Source organism: Mus pahari, chromosome 14 (assembly GCF_900095145.1).
Source record: "Mus pahari chromosome 14, PAHARI_EIJ_v1.1, whole genome shotgun sequence".
NCBI classification, from domain to species: domain Eukaryota; kingdom Metazoa; phylum Chordata; class Mammalia; order Rodentia; family Muridae; genus Mus; species Mus pahari.
Window position 1 is genome coordinate 73,407,698 of NC_034603.1, and position 19,816 is coordinate 73,427,513.

The 19,816-nt window shown below is 39.6% G+C and overlaps 1 protein-coding gene across 2 annotated transcripts in view; it reads left to right on the forward strand.

Annotated features, from left to right (window-relative positions):
• Map3k3 (mitogen-activated protein kinase kinase kinase 3) overlaps window positions 1-19,816 on the forward strand; it is a 67,645-nt gene that overhangs the window by 6,423 nt on the left and 41,406 nt on the right. For both annotated transcript variants that reach the window (XM_021212155.2, XM_029545924.1), the window contains exon 2: window positions 6,696-6,817. In XM_021212155.2, the coding sequence (XP_021067814.1) occupies window positions 6,696-6,817 (122 nt within the window). The remainder of the gene's footprint in view (window positions 1-6,695; window positions 6,818-19,816) is intronic.

The window sequence follows — 19,816 nt, forward strand, 5'->3', positions numbered from 1 at the left end:
AGACACACCAGAAGAGGGTATGGATGGTTATGAGCCACTATGTGGTTGCTGGGAATTGAACTCAGGACCTCTGGAAGAGCAGTCAGTGCTCTTAACCACTGAGCCATCTCTCCAGCCCTCACCCTTATTCTTGAAGAACAAATTTTTTTTGGATCGAAGATGGGGTTTGGTTGTGTATATTTACTGTAAATTATTTTTGCCAGTGAGGAGGCTAGACCTGGGAGGACTGGGAAGTAAGTGTGATGGGGTGCATGGTGTCAGATTCCCAATCAATAAAAATATAATGGAAATTTTTTTTTGTCTGAATATGGTCAGCGTAGAGGCGGTGGAAATACATGAAATGTCATGAAAAGAAAGTAAAATCTGACTCGGGGACTCTGGAGCACAGACTCTTGAGTTGAACGGTATGATCAGATGACCTGGCAGAGCTAAGGCAGAGCCTTGGCAAGATGAAGAAATAACATCATTACTTAAGTGAAGACAAAAATTGAAATATTACTTTCGACTGGGTGTGGCAGAGCACTCCTTTAATTCCAGCACTTGGGAGAAAGGCGGGTGGAACTGGAGTTTGAGGTAACCCTGGTCTGAATAGCAAATTCCAGGACAGCCAGGGCCACAGAGAGACCTTGTCTTAAAAAACTGACCAGCAAAATATTACTTTGGGGATTTGTAAATGTGGAAAAGAGAGTGTTTGACATAGTAAATAGATATCTGTAGGATGACAATGTTTATTATAAGACATGGTGCTTCCTGCAACTTCTGGGTTAACCAAGAAAACTCATAAAAGGGACTTCCCTTAAAAACCCTTCAGATAAAAGTTCAGTGTGGAAAAGTAACTTCCTACTGGAGCTAGAAAGGAGGAGGGTGTATTGCTCCACCTCGTAAGTCAGGAATAAGAGAAGCACAAGTACAAGCTACCTGCTTGCTTATGGTTTCCCTCCCCTCTCTTTTTCTGTGTGCACCAGGTACATGCTCATGTATGCCACAGTGTGTGTGTGTGTGTGTGTGTGTGTGTGTGTGTGTGTGTGTAGGTCAGAGGATTGTTTGCATAGGGGTCACTTCTTGACTACCACCATGTGGGTTTCAGGACTCAAACTCCGTTTGTCAGGCATGATGGCAAAGCACTTTTCCCTGCTGAGCCTCCTTGCCAATCTGTACTTCCATTTTACAGTCCGACCTCTCTGATCCTTGGTTCATACGTTTCTTGTTTTCTGTGAATACACAGGATTACTCTTCCTAGATTACTAAATTTCTTTATAAATAACATGTATTTACTTATTTTGTGTGTGTGGTGGCATGTATGTAGAGGGTTAGAGAACAGCTTCTGGCAGTTGACTCTCATCTTCCTCTGTGTGGTTCCTAGAGATCCAACTCAAGTGGTTAGTCTTGGCAGCAATGACCTTCACCCAGTTAGCATCTCCAACCCCATGTTTGTTTGTTTGTTTGTCTGTCTGAAACACATTCTCATTTACTCGTAGCTGGCCTGGATCTCTCCATATAGCTAAGAATATCCTTAAACTTCTGCTGTTTTTACCTCTCAAGCTAGGATTGTAGACAAGCCACAACAAATGACCCTGGTTTTTTTTGTTTTGTTTTTTTGGGTTTTTTTTTTTTTTTTTTTTTTTTTGGTTTTTCAAGGCAGAGTTTCTCTGTATAGCCCTGGCTGTCCTGGAACTCACTTTGTAGACCAGGCTGCCCTTGAACTCAGAAATCCACCTGCCTCTACCTCCCGAGTGCTGGGATTAAAGGCATGCGCCACCACGCCCAGCCCTTGACCCTAATTTTTAAATTTTAAGTATTTTCTTCCTTTTTATGTTTTTATGCTTTTCTGGTAGCATATTGATCAAGATCTGATTCTCTTTATTTCTCTTTTATTCCTTATTTGATAGAATTTGATAAATTCTTTTACTTTTTTCTTCTCCATGGCTGAAATAGCTTGCTCCTCTGAAAGAATCTTTATTCTGTTAATTACTATTTATTGTTAATGATTATTTAAAACCATTTGTATACATTTCTTGCTACTCACATCTTAAAAATATTTTCATACATTTGTATTTATGTATGATGGTTTGTATATTGTCCAAATCAGTTTACTTTGTTTTTGTGAGACCAGGCCTTGAACTTGATGTGATTTTCCTGCTTCAGACTCCCTACAGCTGAATTTGGAGGCATGTGCCATCATACCTGGTTTAGCTGTGTGTGTGTGTGTGTGTGTGTGTGTGTTTGTATGTCTGTGTCTGTGTGTCTCTGTGTGTGTTTATTTATTTATTTTGAGACAGGGTCTCACTATATAGCCCTGGTCTCATACTTGTGATATTATTGCCTTAAACCTCCTAAGAGCTGGGATTACAGGTGTGAGTCACCATGCCTGTCTCTTCAACCTACTTCTACTTTTTAAAATTACATTGTATTTGTATATTTATTCTTTTCAAAAATTCATTTATTTGTTTTTAAGACAAGGTCTTAACTATGTAGCCCTGGCTAACCTAGAACTGTTTATGGAGACTAAACTAGATTCACAAACTTGATGTTTATTTACCCTTCCCTTGCCTCCCATTGCTAGGATTAAAGGTATGTGCCACCACTCCCAGCTTGTTTGTGCTTTTACCCCAAGAGTTTATACATTCTGAAGTAGCTTTTAAATTTTTCTTTTTTGCTTTTCATGAGACAAGGGTCTTACTATGTATTTTTAGCTGCCCTGGAGCTCACTAGATCTGGCTAGCCTCAAACTAAGAGATTTTCTGCCTCTGTCTTCCAAGTGCTGGGATTAAAGTTGGGCTTCACCATTTCTGGTTATTTTTTAAATGTTCTAAAGTGGAACTAGAGAGATGATTCAGCAGCTAAGAGCACTGGCTGCTCTTGCAAAGGACTTGGGTTCAGTTCCCAGTACCCACCTGTTGGCTTAGAACCACCTATAACTCCAGTTTAGGACATCCACTGCCTCATTCTTGCCTCTGTGGGCACCAGGCAGGCATGCATGCACTGAAATATATAAAATAAATCCTTTTTAAAAAGCTTTCTAATGTATAATGCATGATAAATGTTGAGCAAATGGTTGTTCATCATTAATAAAAATTCAGGAATGAATTAAACCCTAGGGCAGACTAAATAGCCCTTCCTGTCTTTTTCCACTGACCTTTTCATATTGATGACAGTAACAGCAAGCATTTTTAAAGCATTACTAAGTACCATGAAAAGTAATTTGTAAGTTTTCCTCTATCTTCGCGTCTCTCTATCTCAGTAATTCTCTAAAATGATGCTTTATTACCTCATTTTGCAAATGAGGAAATTGAGATTTAGGGAAAACATATGATTTAGGGACTCCTTAAACTCAGAAATTTCTGACTAAAAGTTCATATTCTTGTCTGCTGTCTTCTAAGAAGGCTCTCATTTTTAAGGGTTGCTTTTATGGGATTCCATGCTGAGTTAAAAAAAAATCTCAGTCCAGGAAGCAGTGCCTAAAAGAGACACTCAGTTCACTTCTTGTCTTCATCTATGTCTGAAGTTGGAAGCATCACTGAAAAATGTCACTGCTTCTAGTTTTATGTTTGTCCTCATAAAATTTCAACTCATAAAACCTCTGCCACACTTATATCAGCTGTCCTAGATTTCAGACAAGAATGTCAAACCAATGTCAAACAAATGTCAAACTAAGATTCTCCTAATATCTTGTTAGTACTAGGAACACCAAATAACACTGAGAGTTGGTTAGCTTCCTGGAAGAAAAATTGTCAACCTGATAAACTAACCCTTATAATAGCAAATTCTAATTCCCTTTCCCTCTCTCCTAGACATTAAAAGTAGGGCCTTGTACATGCTGGGCAAGTACTGAAATACTTTCTACCACTGAATACTTAACACTGAAATTTTTAATATTTCCAGTGGTAACATTGATACTAAAAACTTCATGCATGTTGGACGTGGGATATAGAGACAAATGGACCTTTGTGAGGCCAGCCTTGTCTACATAGCAAGTTCCAGTCCACTCAGGGCTACAGTGTCTCCAAAGTGAACCAAAATTACCTCCCTAAAGCCCCCAAAACCCAATCCTCCTGAATCTCCATACATTTATTAAGCTCTTAATATTTTTACTGGATGCTTCTCAGACAACATTTATCTAGTACTAATCTTATTATCTTATATTGACCCTGATTGCTATAGGTAGTACAATTATATATTATATTTAATAATATAAGGCAATTTATGTGTTTGTCACATTTAAGCCAGTTTAAATACTATGCTTTAGGGTGCATGCATGCACGCGTGTGAGTGCGAGTGTGAGTGTGTGTGTGTTGCTAGGGATTAAATCCAGGGCCTTGCACATGTATACACCAGCCTCTGTTCTTGTTTTTGTTTTGTTCTTAATTTTATTTTATGTGTATCAGTGGGTGCTTTGTAGGCATACATTTTTCTCAACCTACTTCATTAAGAGTTCAACCTCTCCTTTAGTCCCCCTCCCATCCTTTCACCTGTGTGCCACAGCAAAACATTATTTGATAAAACTGACTTTCCAAATAAAGTCAAGTTTCCACTTAAGTGTTTTGCTCTCATGTATATCTGTGCATCTCTTGCTTAACTTGCTCCTGGAGGAGGCCAGAAGACAGTATTGAACAGCCATTGTTCTTAACACCTAGCCATCTCTCTAGCCCTTAAAATCTTTTTCTTTTCTTTTCTTTTTTCTTTTTTTTTGAGACAGGGTCTTACTGTGTTGCTCTGGATGGCCTAGAACTATATAGACCAGGCTGGCCTTGAAGTCACAAAGATCTACCTGCCTCTGCTTCTGAGTGATGGATGTTGTGCCACCATGACTGGCTTTTTTGTTGTTTGTTTGTTTATTAGATTAAAAACAATAGAACAAGTAAATTCTCGATAGCTCTACTTTTCCTACATCATATTCTCTTTCTTTAAAGAGCCAATAGAGCAATTGCTAGAAAAAAGTATAAAATAGTCAATAAAGGACCTACATCCTCATTTGTTATTTTATTGAAGGGCTCTAATCTTTTGAGTACTAGAATTATATGTGTAACACATCTTCCCTTCTCCTTTTTTTTTTTTTTTTCCTTCCTAGACAGGGTTTTGTTATGTTGTCCAGGTTGGTGTCCAAGTTAAGAACCTCCTGCTTCAGCCTCTTCAGTACTTGGGTTAAAGAGCATGGGCCACAAACTGATAATTTTTCTATATATTTTAAAGTAGAATTATATGGGAAACTACTCCTTTTTTTCTTGCAGGTTTTAAATTTAATTTTACTTTTCTGAATAGTCAAAAATATCTTTAGGTATCTTTATGTTTTTTTTTCTATGCCTTTCCTATGTCTCTTCAGAGGTATTCTAGGCAGAGGTAAGAGGCAGGTGGAGTTGGAGAAGAGCCCAGAATCATGCCGTGTTCCCTTCCTCTGGAGTATTAATATTATCAGGGACAAGAATCATGCCGTGTTCCCTTCCTCTGGAGTATTAATATTATCAGGGACAAGAATCATGCCATGTTCCCTTCCTCTGGAGTATTAATATTATAAGGGACAAGAATAAAGGGCAGAAGATGGGCATTTTCTTTGGGTGGAGTTTTTTTTTTTTTTTAACTTGCTTTTTTAAAAGGTGTGTCCTAAGTTCCCAAGTGAGTCATTTGGGGAGTGTGACAATTTACCCTCATGTCCTCTTCCAGATCAACGGATACACTTATTTTCAACCTTTAAGTGTTACTTGACTGGGCAGAGAGCTCTGGGAGAATCTTAAAGCATGAGCTTGGGCTGGCTTGTGTTCTGGATTTTGAACAGTTTGTCTTCAGAGGGAGAGAACACTAGTACTCCACAGTGTTCCAGACAGAGGGATTAAAGTAAAGCCAGTGAGTTTTGAAGGTGATGAATTGCTCTGGCCAGGAGAGCTACCCTCTGACCTTCCTATCAGAAGCCAACCTGCCTGTAAACTTTGTAATTAGAAGCAGTATTTAAAGGATAGCCATGTAAACAACTGTTCAGAGCAGCTACCTGAGGCCCTTTAAGATGTCCTCTTATACACATAGTGCTTTAAGAGTAAGTCTGGTTGGGTATGGTTACCAATCCTGTAAAAATCGCACTTAGGCTGCTAAGACAGGAGGATGTCATGTTCAGGGCTAGCCTGAGCTACATATATAGTGAGCCCCTGCCTTTAAAAAAATGAAGAAAGGAAGGAAAGAAGGAAGGAAGGAAGGAAGGAAGGAAGGAAGGAAGGAAGGAAGGAAGGAAGGAAGGAAGGAAGACTAGGTTTGGGACCAATCCTAGCCCTGATTAGCTTGTTGAATTTATATTTCCACTCAGTAGCCAACTGTATTGTGCTATGCTGTTCCTTACTCCAACTTCGAAGGGTTTTCATGGTTGAATTCTTCTGGCATTGAATAAACTAGTGCATTTCCAGAAATCTGGAGAACTATTAAGAAAACTTTAAAATTCAGATTGCTTTAGCTTGACCTTAATTATCTTTTTAACCATTATGTGACTGTAGTTACAGTGTCTGTCTTGCTGTAGTCCCTGGCTGGCTGCATACTTGGAGTACAGTGATCCTCTGCCTCTGCCTCTTAAGTGTGGGCATTTAGGCATGTGCTACCACATCGGGCTCAGGGTATGTCATTTTGCTCCCTGGAATATTAGTCGTATAATTTGTGGAAATAGTGCTTTATTGGTCTGTATTGAAGTATCTTAGCCCACATGCTCTCTTTAAATGCAGATGAACAAGAGGCATTAGACTCGATCATGAAGGACCTGGTGGCCCTCCAGATGAGCCGACGTCCCCGGGTGTCTGGATATGAGACCATGAAGAACAAGGATACAGGTCACCCAAACAGGCAGGTACGTGTGGCTCTGGTAGAGCTTAACTTAATTTATTGGGGAAGGCTTTTTTTTTTTTTAAGATTTATCTATTTATTATATGTAAGTACACTGTAGCTGTCTTCAGACACTCCAGAAGAGGGAGTCAGATCTCATTAAGGATGGTTGTGAGCCACCATGTGGTTGCTGGGATTTGAACTCTGCACCTTTGGAAGANCAGTCTGGTGCTCTTTCCTGCTGAGCCATCTCACCAGCCCCGGGGAAGGTTTTTAAATGAGGAATATATGAGAAGCTAAGGCTACTGTAATACTAGGCTTGAATGCTGCTTTGGTCCCTTTCACACTTCTGTTAAATAGTTAATGATATGTAGCAGCCAGTGTGGGTCCAATAGCTAGAGTTCTTGCATAGCATTTCATCTATGAAGAATAAGAAAAAATTTTTCCTTTATTATGAAATCTATATTCATATAATTCTTTTGCTTTTACTGATTATTTGGCAGATCAGATCATGATCTGTAAGTTGGGAGGTCTTCTGTATACTGAGGAAATAAGTAATTTTCATATTAGCTTATGTAAAATATAATTTCGAAGGGTAATTCATTTATTAAGTATCACATAACATTTTAAGAGCACTGCTCAATAACTATTGTTTCTCATTATTGGCTTGGGTATTTGAGAGTGTCTTTTTATTGAGAGTCATGTGCTGCTTTAGGAAAACATTTCCTATTTTTGTTATCATTTAAATTGGTGTGTGGATGAAATCATCTCATGTCCAGTATCACTTATCATCATGTTTCCTGGGTAAGGTGGCCTCCAAAGAAGAGTGGATGGATAGGGTCCTACAAAGTCTAATGGATGTCTAGTGCTCTGTGTAATGGCTGTAGTATCTAAGTATGTACTCTTGATGAAAATTTGTTCAGGACATTCTCCCTGTCGGTATTCCTGTTAGCTAGCCTCTTCTCATTTAGCTTTGTCTGTCAAGTGTTCAGAGTTACAAAGAAACGATAAGGCTTTAGGACTTTGTTTTATCTCCTAGGTATACCCTCCCAGAGTATTTCCTGCCTTTAGGAATTTTAGTTCCCTGGAGGTGAAGGGGGTGCTTTTGTTCCATGGTAAAAAGATTAGTTTAGAAAGCTGCCTCTACTGTTGTGAGGATCTTACAGAATTGGGTGAAATAACAAGTTAAGACTCATTCTTATACTTTTCATACATTAATCTAATTGTGTGGCTTCCCCTGTGCTGTAATTTACTTGTATTCAAAGCCATGTTGGGAAGGAACATTTTACCAGAAGTGAGTCCCCTCCCCCATGGCTTGAGTCTAATGACCTCACTTTCCTTCCTGTCTTCCTATGTGTGGAGTATGCTTGCTAACACAGCTACAGTTAGCTGATCTTTTCCTAACTGGACTGCTGGCATGGATAGCGGTTAATGGGTGAAGAGAAGGCCCTAAGGGACCACTCCAGGAAAGGCACAGAGATAGCCCCAGATAGTTTCATAGGAATCCTGTTTAGAGCTTAAAAGCTGTTACCTAAAAGTCTTGCTTTAAAAACAAAAACCTCTGCCTGCTGCTGTACAGAGAGAGAAGTCAGTGCTCTGAAGATTGTGGATGGATTAAGTATCTGTTAGAAAACAATCATAGCAAGACCTGTTGGCTCTTTGGCACCACAGTTTATTGAATAACACCAAACAGTTTTCTGTTGTGTGGAGGATACAAGTTATTAACCACAGATTTTTTTTTTTAAAAAAAGAAAAAAACATAACAACAGCAGCTCAGCCCTTCTGAGCAACCCCACAGTAACCACACAACGCTCATATGCTGGGGTAAAGACCCAATTACCTGTGAAAGCTGATGTGTGCTTTTAAACTTGCCACTAGTTCTGGAAGAGATCATTGGTTAGTGTGACTCAAATTTGTCTTTTAGGAACCATTTCTCACAATACTACTACTCATCAGCCTCCTCTGTTAGTGCTGTCCAAAGGTTCTGTGCGGTCAGGAGTGTTCCACTTCTGTGCTATCCTGTATGGTAGCCACTGACCACATGCAATTGTTGAGCAACTGAATTTTCTATTTTCTTTAATTTTAATTAAATTAAATAGCCATACGTGGCTTGTGGGTATTGTAGTGGGCAAACCAACTTTATGAACAGTATAAGGCCCTCTTTCTGGGGGTTGGGTTGGGATGATGAAAAGATATTACATGCTTAGAAATGTATAGATTGGGGGCTGGAGAGATGACTCAGTGGTTAAATGCACTGACTGCTCTTCCAAAGGTCCTGAGTTCAATTCCCAGCAACCACATGGTGGCTCACAACCACCCATGATCAGATCTGATGCCCTCTTCTGGTGCATCTGAAGACAGCTACAGTGTACTCACATATAATAAATAAATAAATAAATAAATAAATAAATAAATCTTAAAAAAAAAAAAAGAAAAAGAAATGTATAGATTGATTGGTATAAATTCATGCCTTCTACATGTTACTAGTTTCTGCATTGTAGATAAGCTTATTAATGAATCATTTTTAATACTGTATTCTTGGATGTGTGTGAAGCAAAATAGCTGACATGGCTGTTTAAAAGTTTAAGGTTAAGGATTAGAGATAGCTCAGTAGTAGCGTGCATGAGGCTCAATTCCCAGCACAAAGACGTGTTGTGTGTGTTTGACTCAAGGTTTTATGCTAATATTTGGTAAAATGGCAATACAAATATCAAGATACTTTTTTTAAAAATGAACTCAAGATTATACAATGGTTTCTTTTGGGAAATAACAGATGTTTCTGGAAAGAATTTAGCAAAATCTTGAAGACAACAAGTGCATTTCTAAGAAATTGAGTGAGATAGCGGTACAGGAGATGCGCAGGAAGACGTGTTTATAAGTTAATGTAGTAAAAAGAACCTGACAAATGTGGGTCATTTGTTAATACAGATCTTTACAATTTATGGAGTGAATCACCACTTACTATTATTATTTTTGTTATAGTAGCTTAGGTTTGAGATAGTATAGTGTTTTAGGGTTTTGTTTGTTTGTTTTACTGGTGTCTTACCTGCATGTATGTCTATGTACCTGGTGTATATTGCTGTTGGAGGAAGAGGTGGTTCTTCTGGACGTGGAGGTACGGATGGTTGTGAGCCACCAGGTGGGTGATGGAAATTGAACCCGGGTCCTATGAAAAAGTAGCCAGTGCTCTTAACTGGTGAGCCATCTCTCTAGCCCATAAAATAGGTTTTTTTTTTTTTTTAATTACCATTTTGTTTTCTGCCAGAGGTCTGTGTTTAAGAGAAGAGAGGATGAAAAATAAAAACCTAATTTAAATAGCTGAGATGCCAAATTCAACTAAGAAATGTTAAATTCAAGTAAAGATTCAAACCACAGAGTTGAAGCTAAAGGTAATCAAGTATTTAGACTGGTAGGAAAAATTATTTATTCAAGGGTAGAACGGTGTTGGCAGAGGCAAATAGCCCTTCAGTGTGAGAATGGCAATACCAAGTTGGCAAAGCAAGAAATACCAAAAGAGCTGGGTTCATTGACAGAATTTTTGGGTCTGAGGCCTAGAAGAACTAGAAGACCTAATTCAAATATCTGCTTGGCAGGACTCTAGACATCCACTTTCCTAAATAAACAAGCTCCCTAACCAATTGAAAGAGAAAATACATTTGAGTATAAATATGTATTCTAAGTAGTTATGGGAATTTATGGGCAGTGGGGTCTCAGCTGTAAACATCTGTTAGGAGATAAGTTTGTGTTTTTTTTTTTTTTGTAATTTCCTTTCTGTAAGTTAGGTCCTTGGAAGCCAAGAGCATAGTGAGATCTGTCTGAACATGTTGGATGTACAACACATCCAGTGCATGGCTTTGCTACACAGCATCTCTTTAGCACTCATCAATTCACAGTTCACTACTAATGGTTGCTAATTCCTCATGGGGCTGGCAGCTTAGTGTAGTGAAAAGCACACCACCCAGCAGCCACAAGCTGTTTGTTAATCACCTGTTGACACAGAGTTTTATGATAGCAGTTAACAATGTCAGTGACTATAAACACATATATAAGCAATTTGTGGGGCTTTCACACAAAGATTTGGAGTAGAGCCAGGAAATAAACAGACCTGTTGATTTCTAGTCACAGAAATTGTACTGAATGTAATTCAGATAGCTTTTGTGAACCTCAGTTTTTCCATTTGAATTAGAGAGATATTTAATGTGCATTGTTTCTACTTAAGAATTTTGCAGTTGCATATGCCAGCAAAATTTTGCTGACAAGACCCTGATATAGCTGTCTCTTGTGAGGCTATGCCAGTGCCTGGCAAATACAGAAGTGGATGCTCACAGTCACCTATTGGATGAAACACGGCCCCCAATGGAGGAGCTAGAGAAAGTACCCAAGGAGCTGAAGGGGTATGCAACCCTATAGGAGGAACAACAATATGAACTAACCAATACCCCCCAGAGCTCATGTCTCTAGCTGCATATGTAGCAGAGGATGACCTAGTAGGCAGTCAATGAGAGACCCTTGGTCTTTCGAAGATTATATGTCCCAGTACAGGGGAAAGCCAGGCCAGGAAGTGGGAGTGGGTGGTTTGGGGAGAAGGGCAGGGGAAGGGTATAGGGGACTTTCAGGATAGCATTTGAAATGTAAATGAAGAAGATATCTAAGAAAAATACTGTTTAAAAAAAGAATTTTTGCAAAATCAGAGTATGTATTTTTCATACCATAAAAATACACAAATATAAAGTTGTAGTAATTATATAGTTTCTTTTATGTTTTAGCACTATGGATTTGAGCTTTGGAGAAATTCAGTTTCTAACCAGAAAAGTGCATGTTGTGGAACTAAAAGTCTTAAGGTTTTGCTGCCTTTATTGGCTTGTCATTACTGTCAATTGATGGTCTTTTGCAAACTTCTGACTCTATCCGAATTTCTGAAGATCAAATTGAAGGAAGAAACATACATGAATTTTGTTTCTTAAATCTTACTAATCTTCTCTATGCTCGCATAGATTCCAGGGTCAGGATCTGATTCTTCAGGTACTCACTCACTTGTGGGTATGTCTGGATGGAAAAGCGGCTTTCTTTGTGGCAGACACAAGCAGGGCAGGGCCTTAGCTTCCAGTTCCAGACTAGAGCATTCCAGGAGAGGTTATCCTTACCAGGCCAGAGACAGAGCTATAGCAGAATTTTAATCCAGCAACATGACAGCTCTGGTAAGGATTCACATTCAAAGACCTTCTAGGTCTATGTGATCTGACTGGAATGTAGATATGCCCTTATTACATACCTTTGATCCCTAACAATGGAGATAAGGTTAGTTCGTAGAAGGAAGCCACCATATTTGAAAATGATGTTTAATTAAGGGGCAGATAAAATGACAAATCAGAGAATAATTGGATGAAATGAATCAGAGATAGGATATGTCCACTGCACATGAACAGCATAGGGAAGAGAAACAGAGAGAGAGAAAGAGAAAAAGAAAGGTGGGGTGTATGTATGGCAGTTGAGCCCAGACAGTTTTACAGAGTCAGGTTTCAGAGAGAACAAACTAGACACAGGTGAAGACAGGAATCAGAGAATGAGAAGAAACCAGAAGATAAGAACGTATTGCCAAAGTTAGTATGATGCCAAGCAGAGAAATTGAATCAGAAGCTTAGAGAGGCTAGATTGAATCAGTTAGCTTGGAAGATTAGATTGTATGGTGGGTGAGTAGAAGCTTCCAGGCCTAGGCCTGGGAATAGTTAGGACAGAGAAAGAAACACTCTGGGCTCAGCCTAAGCCACAGACATATTCGCACAGTTTGGGCATGGCTCTGATCTCATCCCATCATCTGAGTAAATAAAATCATCATTCAGACTGAGTGAGCTGTTCCTGTGGTAGGACCCACTTGTAACTCTTCAGAGATTGTTGATGAGAGCTGGCCAGCTTGAAAATAAGATACATGTGAGCCTAGAAGTGCTTCCTTATGACTTGTCACATTTATACATAAAAAATTATTTTTCTTTCCCTCTTTGGCAAAAGGACTACAATTCCAGATGTGTAAAGACCCACACAAACACACAGCAAAGAGTTTGCTGTGATGGCATATACCTTTAATTCCAGAACTAGAGGCAGAGGCAGTCAGATACCTGTTTCAGGCCAACCAGGGCTACATAAAGACCATGGTGTACGCATGTATTTTTCACAACCTACTTTAATAAGGGTTTCACCTCCCTTCTAGCCTACCACCTACCAGAGGTGGTGGAAAAGAAAGGTTATTAGGATTTGGGGAAAGTGGACCTGTTTAGAAGTAGTTCTTTGGGATGATTCCAATCTTCATTGTTCTCAGTTCAGTCCACAGCAGACAGCAAACACAAACCACCAGCTGCTGTCTGGTCCACTTGGCAGGCAGCAGACACAAGTCAGTAAGGCCTGTTCAATCTAGACGAAATCATGAGGCTCACCCGTGGGCCCTACTGCGGAAGCAGCAGGAAGCTGCAGGGATCTCATGAGAACTTTTTGATGGGTTTCTCTCTATGAAGTCACCACAATCGAAGATCAGCAACACATTTGAAGGGGAGCTGACACATGTGTGCAGTCAGCAAAGACTAGCAAGGCAGAGCAGAGCAAACCAATACTCAAGCTTCCACTGTCTGTGGGGTCATACTTATATTCTTTCTAAACATCACATGTCTGCTTTAGCAAACATTCTTTCACCTGTCTGCCCCATCATTATAACCTAACTAATTCTCCAAAGAAATGAGAACTTTCCACTTTACCTTGGTTTTGTTTGTTTGTTTTAAAGAGCAGCTATAGGAAGAAGGAACAGTGTAGAGTTAGAAGAATAGGTAAAAGAGCACTACTGAGGGACAGTTGACAGTGATTACTTAATAAACTCCAGGTGTGGGCTGGAGAGCTGGCTCAGCAGTTAAGAGCACTGCTCTTCCAAAGGTCCTGAGTTCAAATCCCAGCAACCACATGATGGCTCACAACCATCTGTAACGAGTTGACTCCTCTTCTGGAGTATCTGAGGACAGCTACAGTGTACTTGCATATAATAAATAAATACATCTTTAAAAAAAAACTCTGGGTTTTTTAATTCTTAGAGTCCTTTTGGAGTCCATGTGCAGACTTAAAATCATTTCTGCTTAAGTTTAGTATTATTGTCAGCCTTTCATATTGTCCTTGTTGGGTTTGAATCAACCTTGAGGCTTGCCCTGTCAACTCTAACTTTGGACCAGGGACTTGATTTGCTGAACCTGAATTATATTTTGCTGTTTGTTTGTTGCTTTTGTGTTTTTGTGTTTGTTTGTGTCTTAATTAGGGCTTTATTGCTGTGAAGAAAAAACATGACCATGACAACTCTTATAAAGAAAAACATTTGACTGGGGCTGGCTTACAGTTCAGAGGTTTAGTCCATTATTGTCATGGCAGGAAGCATGGTGCTATGCAGGCAGATATGTTGGAGAGGTAGCTCTGAGAGTTTTCTACGTCTGGATCCAAAAGCAGCAGGAAGAGACAGTGAACCACTAAGCCTGGCTTGAGCTTTTGACACCTCAGAGGCCTCCCTCCCCAGCTGTACACTTCTTCTAACAAGGTCACGCCCCCAGGAACGGCACTTCTTATGAGTTTATAGGAGGCATTTTCATTTTCATCAGATCATCACAGCTCGTTTTTACCTTTTTGAAACAGGGCCTCATATAATCCAGTTTGCTTTGAATTACTTCATAGCAGGGGATGACTTTGAATCCTCCTGCCTCCATCTCCCAAATGGTAGGATTATAGGCAGGTGCCACCACACTCAGTTTCATGGTACTGGAGATCCAACCCAAAGCCTGTGTATGCTAGTCAGGTATTCTACCTACTGAGCTATACCCAAGCCTGAGTATTTGTGTTGGATCTTTTTTTTCTCAGTAGCTGTGGCACCTCTCCAGTCAGTTTAATATATGTCTGTAGTCAAGCGTCTTAAAGACAACACCCTCAAAATGTGCTGTGTTTTGTGTACCCCAGAAATCACACAATACTGGGAAATACCTGGGAAAGAGAGGGAAGGATGAAAAGGAAGATGGGCATGGGTCAGTGCTTATAACCCTAGCATTCAGGGATCACTGTTTTATGCCAGCCTGATCTATATAGTGAGAACTTGTCTTGGGAAAAAAAAAATGAGGGCTGGGAGTGAGAAAAATGAGAGGGAGGATTTGAGAGAAATGATAGCTGGACTTGGCTGTGTATCATGATGTGGTATAGAGAGTGAGAGAGAACCTTCCATATCTGCAGTTTTGAAAAACCTAAAAATTCTGTAAAACTAAAATTTTTAGGGCATTTTTATTGCTGTTCTTTAAATTTTATTTATTTCTATGTGTATGGGTATTTTGCCCATGTGTCTATGTACCATGAGTGTGACTGGTGGTTGTGAGTTACCATGTGGGTACTGGGAACTAAACCCAGGTCCTCTGGAAGAGCGGGTTGTGCTCAGTCGCAGTTTTTTGTTTTTTATTTGCAGGATTCTATATTAACAAACCATATTCTGTATTAACAAATAAACTTTGAATCTCTGTGCTTAACCTGGTGAGTCCAGTTTGAGGGGGGAGGATAGATTTCTCCATAATCACTTTACTCATGTTGAGCAGGGCAGGCGCTCCCTTGAAACACCCAGCTGCCAGAGTGTAGATCTCAGTTCTGCCCCAGCTGTTGATCAGAGCCACATGCAGCTAACTTCTGGAAATAACTTGAGGGTGTTCTGCTTTGGCTGTAGGTGGCCTCTGTAGCTGCTGCCCTCCCTTCGTGAGAAAGGAGTATCATATGGTATACAGAGTACGCGCCATGCTACCTTTCTAAGTCCTAAATGTGCAGTCCAGACAATTTTGCTTCTAAGTATTTTGGCTAAAAGATAGTGGAGTTTTTGTAATCATTTATTGAGAATTTATATGTCAGAAATCCTTTGGATCTCATTATGTGGTTATATAAGTTAAAATTTTGGAAGTCTATCCAGTAAAGTATGATCACCAGTCTCACTTTACAGATGAGAAAATTGAGTCACAGAGAGATTTAAACGACAAGAGCAAGATTGCACAGCCAGGAAACTGTAGAATCAGAACTTAAAGAAGGTAGTTTGATTCCTATGCTGACATTGAAAAAAAGTTTATGTGTTTTGAGTATTTTGCCTAAATGTATGTGTAATATGCACATATCTGGTGACCAAAGTGGTCAGAAGAAGGCATCAGCTCCCCTGAATTTGGAGTTATAGATAGTTGTGGGCCACTTTGTGGGTGCTAGGAACCAAGTCCCAACCTTCTGCAAGAGCAGCAGAGGCTTTTAGACTCCAAGCTATCTCTTCAGTCCCCAATGCTATCTTAATATTTTTGTTGTTTTTATTAGTGAACTTTATTTAAATTTTTAAATGCAGTTCTTTTTTTCTTTTCTTTTATTGGGTATTTATTTACATTTCAAATGTTATCCCCTTTCCTGTTTCCCCTCTGGAAATCCTCTATCCCATCCCTCCTCCCCCTGCTTCTATGAGAGTGCTCCCCCCATTCCTGCCTCCCTGCCCTGGCATTCTCCAACGCTATCTTAATTATTATTATTATTATTTTTTAATTTAAAAGAGACTCATTATGTAACCCTGGCTGTCCTTGAACTCACTATGTAGATTAGTCTAGCCTTGAACTCATAGAGATCCACCTGCCTCTTCCTCTGCTTCCTGGGTTCTGGGACTAAAAGTGGCTGCTGTAGCTACTACTTCTAATGGAGAGGGCACATGGAGGAGAGGAGAGGGAGAGGAAGAATGTGCCTCTGTGTGTGTGTGTGTGTGTGTGTGTGTGTGTGTGTCCCCGTCTGTCTGTACATCTGTTTATGTGTCTGTGTCAGTACATCTGTGGAGGTCAGAGAGTTGGTTCTCTCCTACCATGTGAATGCAGTGGTTCTTAGACTTGGCAGTGAGTGCCTCTGTCCTCTGGGTTCTCTCACTGTCTCCAGCGCTGCCTTCATCTCGGATTCAAGTACATGTCAAGCAGACGAAGTTTTGCTTCATCTTAGATTGGGGTGGGCCAAGGGATGTGAGAACTCTCTGTTTAGAGATTGACTAAAGAGAAGGAAGGTATTGAGAAGAGCGAAAAGCCAGAAGTCAAAAGCCTGGGTGGTCACTTGTTGGGGGAAGGGTAAGAGAGGACATGAAAGAGGAACCAACCAAGGAGCAGAAGTGGTTAGGATGCTGTAAAGTTCTTTAGGCTGGAACTAAGTCATAGAAATCAGAGGAGACTAGGTTTAAACTAAGTCAAGGAGAATAGTGTGGGAGTTGAGCATTAGTTGTCTTTATCTGAACTTACTTGTGGCTGACAGGAGAAACTCAGATTTGGGAATTAGCCAGATAGTCTATCTGGGCAAAGGATGATATCCGTTGAAATCTGCATTCTGTTTTATCATAGCATCAGAAAAGGCATCTTGGGGTTGTGGATTTAGCTCAGTGGTAGGGCGCTTGCCTAGCAAGTGCAAGGCCCTGGGTTTGGTCCTCAGCTCTGGAGAAAAAAAAAAAAAAAAAAAAAAAAAAAAAGACATACTGTTTTACTAGTCATGGTCTTGCTTAGACTTTGGTAGGAGTGATTTGGAGTTTGAAGTAAAAGTTCAGTTCCCCTTTGCACTAATTTAATGTAGATCAATGCTTGAGTTATGGCCATCCTGGAATAGACTAGTTCCTTCAGTTCAGTAAAGGGTCTGAGGAAGGTTTTTATAGATATATCTTAATACAGTGTTGGTCTAGTTGAAGAATGAGTACTTTTACTATGCTTTAAGTCATAATTGTAAGAAATTTTAATTGTATTTTAGTTTGTTCTTTGTCTATGTATATGCCAGCTTATGTGTACTGAAATCAGAGGGCAACTTTTGAAAGTTGTTCTTTTTCTTCACCATTTGGGTCTTGTGATAGATCTCAGGTTTGGCTGCATCAGCTGAACCATCTCACCGGTTCCTGAATCGTCTATCTGGCTCTGATATTCTTTTATTCTAGTTTAGTGATTCTTAAGCTATGGCCTAGAGACCCTGTAGGATCATCTTTTGGTCCTTTGAAAGAGGCCGGGAGTATATGGAGTTAAAGCTGTTTCATAACGATGCTGTGCTGTTACGCCCTGTTTACCTCCGTCCTCATAAGGATGTATAGGGGTTTGTCAGAGGCTTTATGACATAGGTTAGTACAGTAGACTGAATGTAGAAACAGGCGTGAAAGTTCTGCTGTCTTAGGCCATGCATTAAAGATATCTGCATTCAGTCACTATGTTTTGAAATATTAATATTTTACATTAAAAGTAAACACATAATGATCTTAATTACTATTAGTAAACAAAGTATAAGTTTTTACATATATGAAATCTCTTTGAGAGTGGCAGTAATTTTTAAGGTATCTATTAGAACCAGTATTCCATTTCAAGGAATGGAAAGGAATTCTAGCTTTATAATCCCCTGGGAAAAGAAAGTCCTTTCTGCATCCTTCCCTCCTTACAAACTCTCTTCCTTTTCTTCTGTGTTGTTTCACTTCTGGGTGTTCTTCATCTTTAGATGCCTAAAGCCCTCTTTCTTCCCAGCTACAGTCTTTTTCAGAAAATTCATTGACTGATGTGAACTGTTTTTCTCTCTTATCTGTTAGACAATCTTATTTTCAAAACGCTATGCCTGGTTTTTTTTCTTCTCTGATATCTCTTTGCTTTTCCTGTCATTTTCAGATTTCCTCAAGGTATTTGCAACTAACTGGGACTACACCACCACACCTAGTTTAATTTTTTTAAAGATTTATTTATTATATTTATGAATACATTTAGCTGCCTTCAGACTCATCAGAAGAGGGTCTTGGATCCCATTGCAGATGGTTGTGAGCCACTGTGTGGTTGCTGGGAGTTGAACTCGGACCTTTGGAAGAGCTCTTAACCTGTGGTTGCTGGGAGTTGAACTCAGGCCTTTGGAAGAGCTCTTAACCGCTGAGCCATCTCTCCAGCTACCCCAGTTTACTTTTTATTTCTGACATTTACACTCAGTTTTGTTCTTAGGTCCATCCATCCATTTAACAAACGTTACTAACCACACATATAATATGCCATTCCGTTGTTTGGCACAGAGGCACAGAAACTAGATAAGCAATCCTTGCCTTTCCAAAATTTATAGGCTATCTGGATAGTCACATTGGATTAAATTAAGTAGGAACAATATCTAAGGTTATTTATCTAGTTTCCTAGTTTACTGGGGTAATCTTGGGAGGATTGTGGGAAATGAATAACAGAACTAACAGCAGCAGCTATAGAAACAAAAACCACTTATTACATGTCTACTTCATGAAAGATATTTTCCTAATATTATCTCATGAAGTTCTCATTGCAACTCTGCAAGGTGTTTAGCCCCATTCTGCATTTGTAAACACTGAGACATAGAAATGATAAGCGATGTTACATTATTTGTACCTAGAAAGATATGCGGCAAGATTTCATGTTTTATTTAGCTGAATCAATCAGCCAAAAAGGAATAGTATTATTTATTTACTTAAGTATGTGTGCCTGTGTGTGTTATAAGTATATGTGCATACGCCTGAAGGTAGAGGCATCTCCTGGAGCTGGAGTTACAAGCAGTTGTGAGCTATCTCTTGTGAGTGCTGGTAATTGAACATTAGTCGTTTTCAGGAACAGTACATATTCTTAATCACTGAGAAAGGTACCTGGCAGAGAAATTCAGACTCAGTTGTAAAAATAGTGAATGTGTAAAACTAGAAAGCTATTGTATCAGGGCAGAGCAACCAACCAGGAGTAGCCACTTAGTAATTTTGTTAAAGTGGAAGTTGGAGAGAGAGTTCTGCAGTTGAGAGCACTTGCTGTTATTTCAGAGGATCTGACTTTGATTCTTAGCACCCCTATCAGGTAGTTCACAACCACCTGTAACTCCAGCTTCAGGAGGATCCAGTCCCTGGCCTCCAAATATATCCATGTGCACATACCACATACAAATATGTACACAAAGTCATAATCAAAAATAAAACATAAATCTTTGTGGTCTCTTCCTCTCCCTCTCCCTCCCTCCCTCCCTCCCT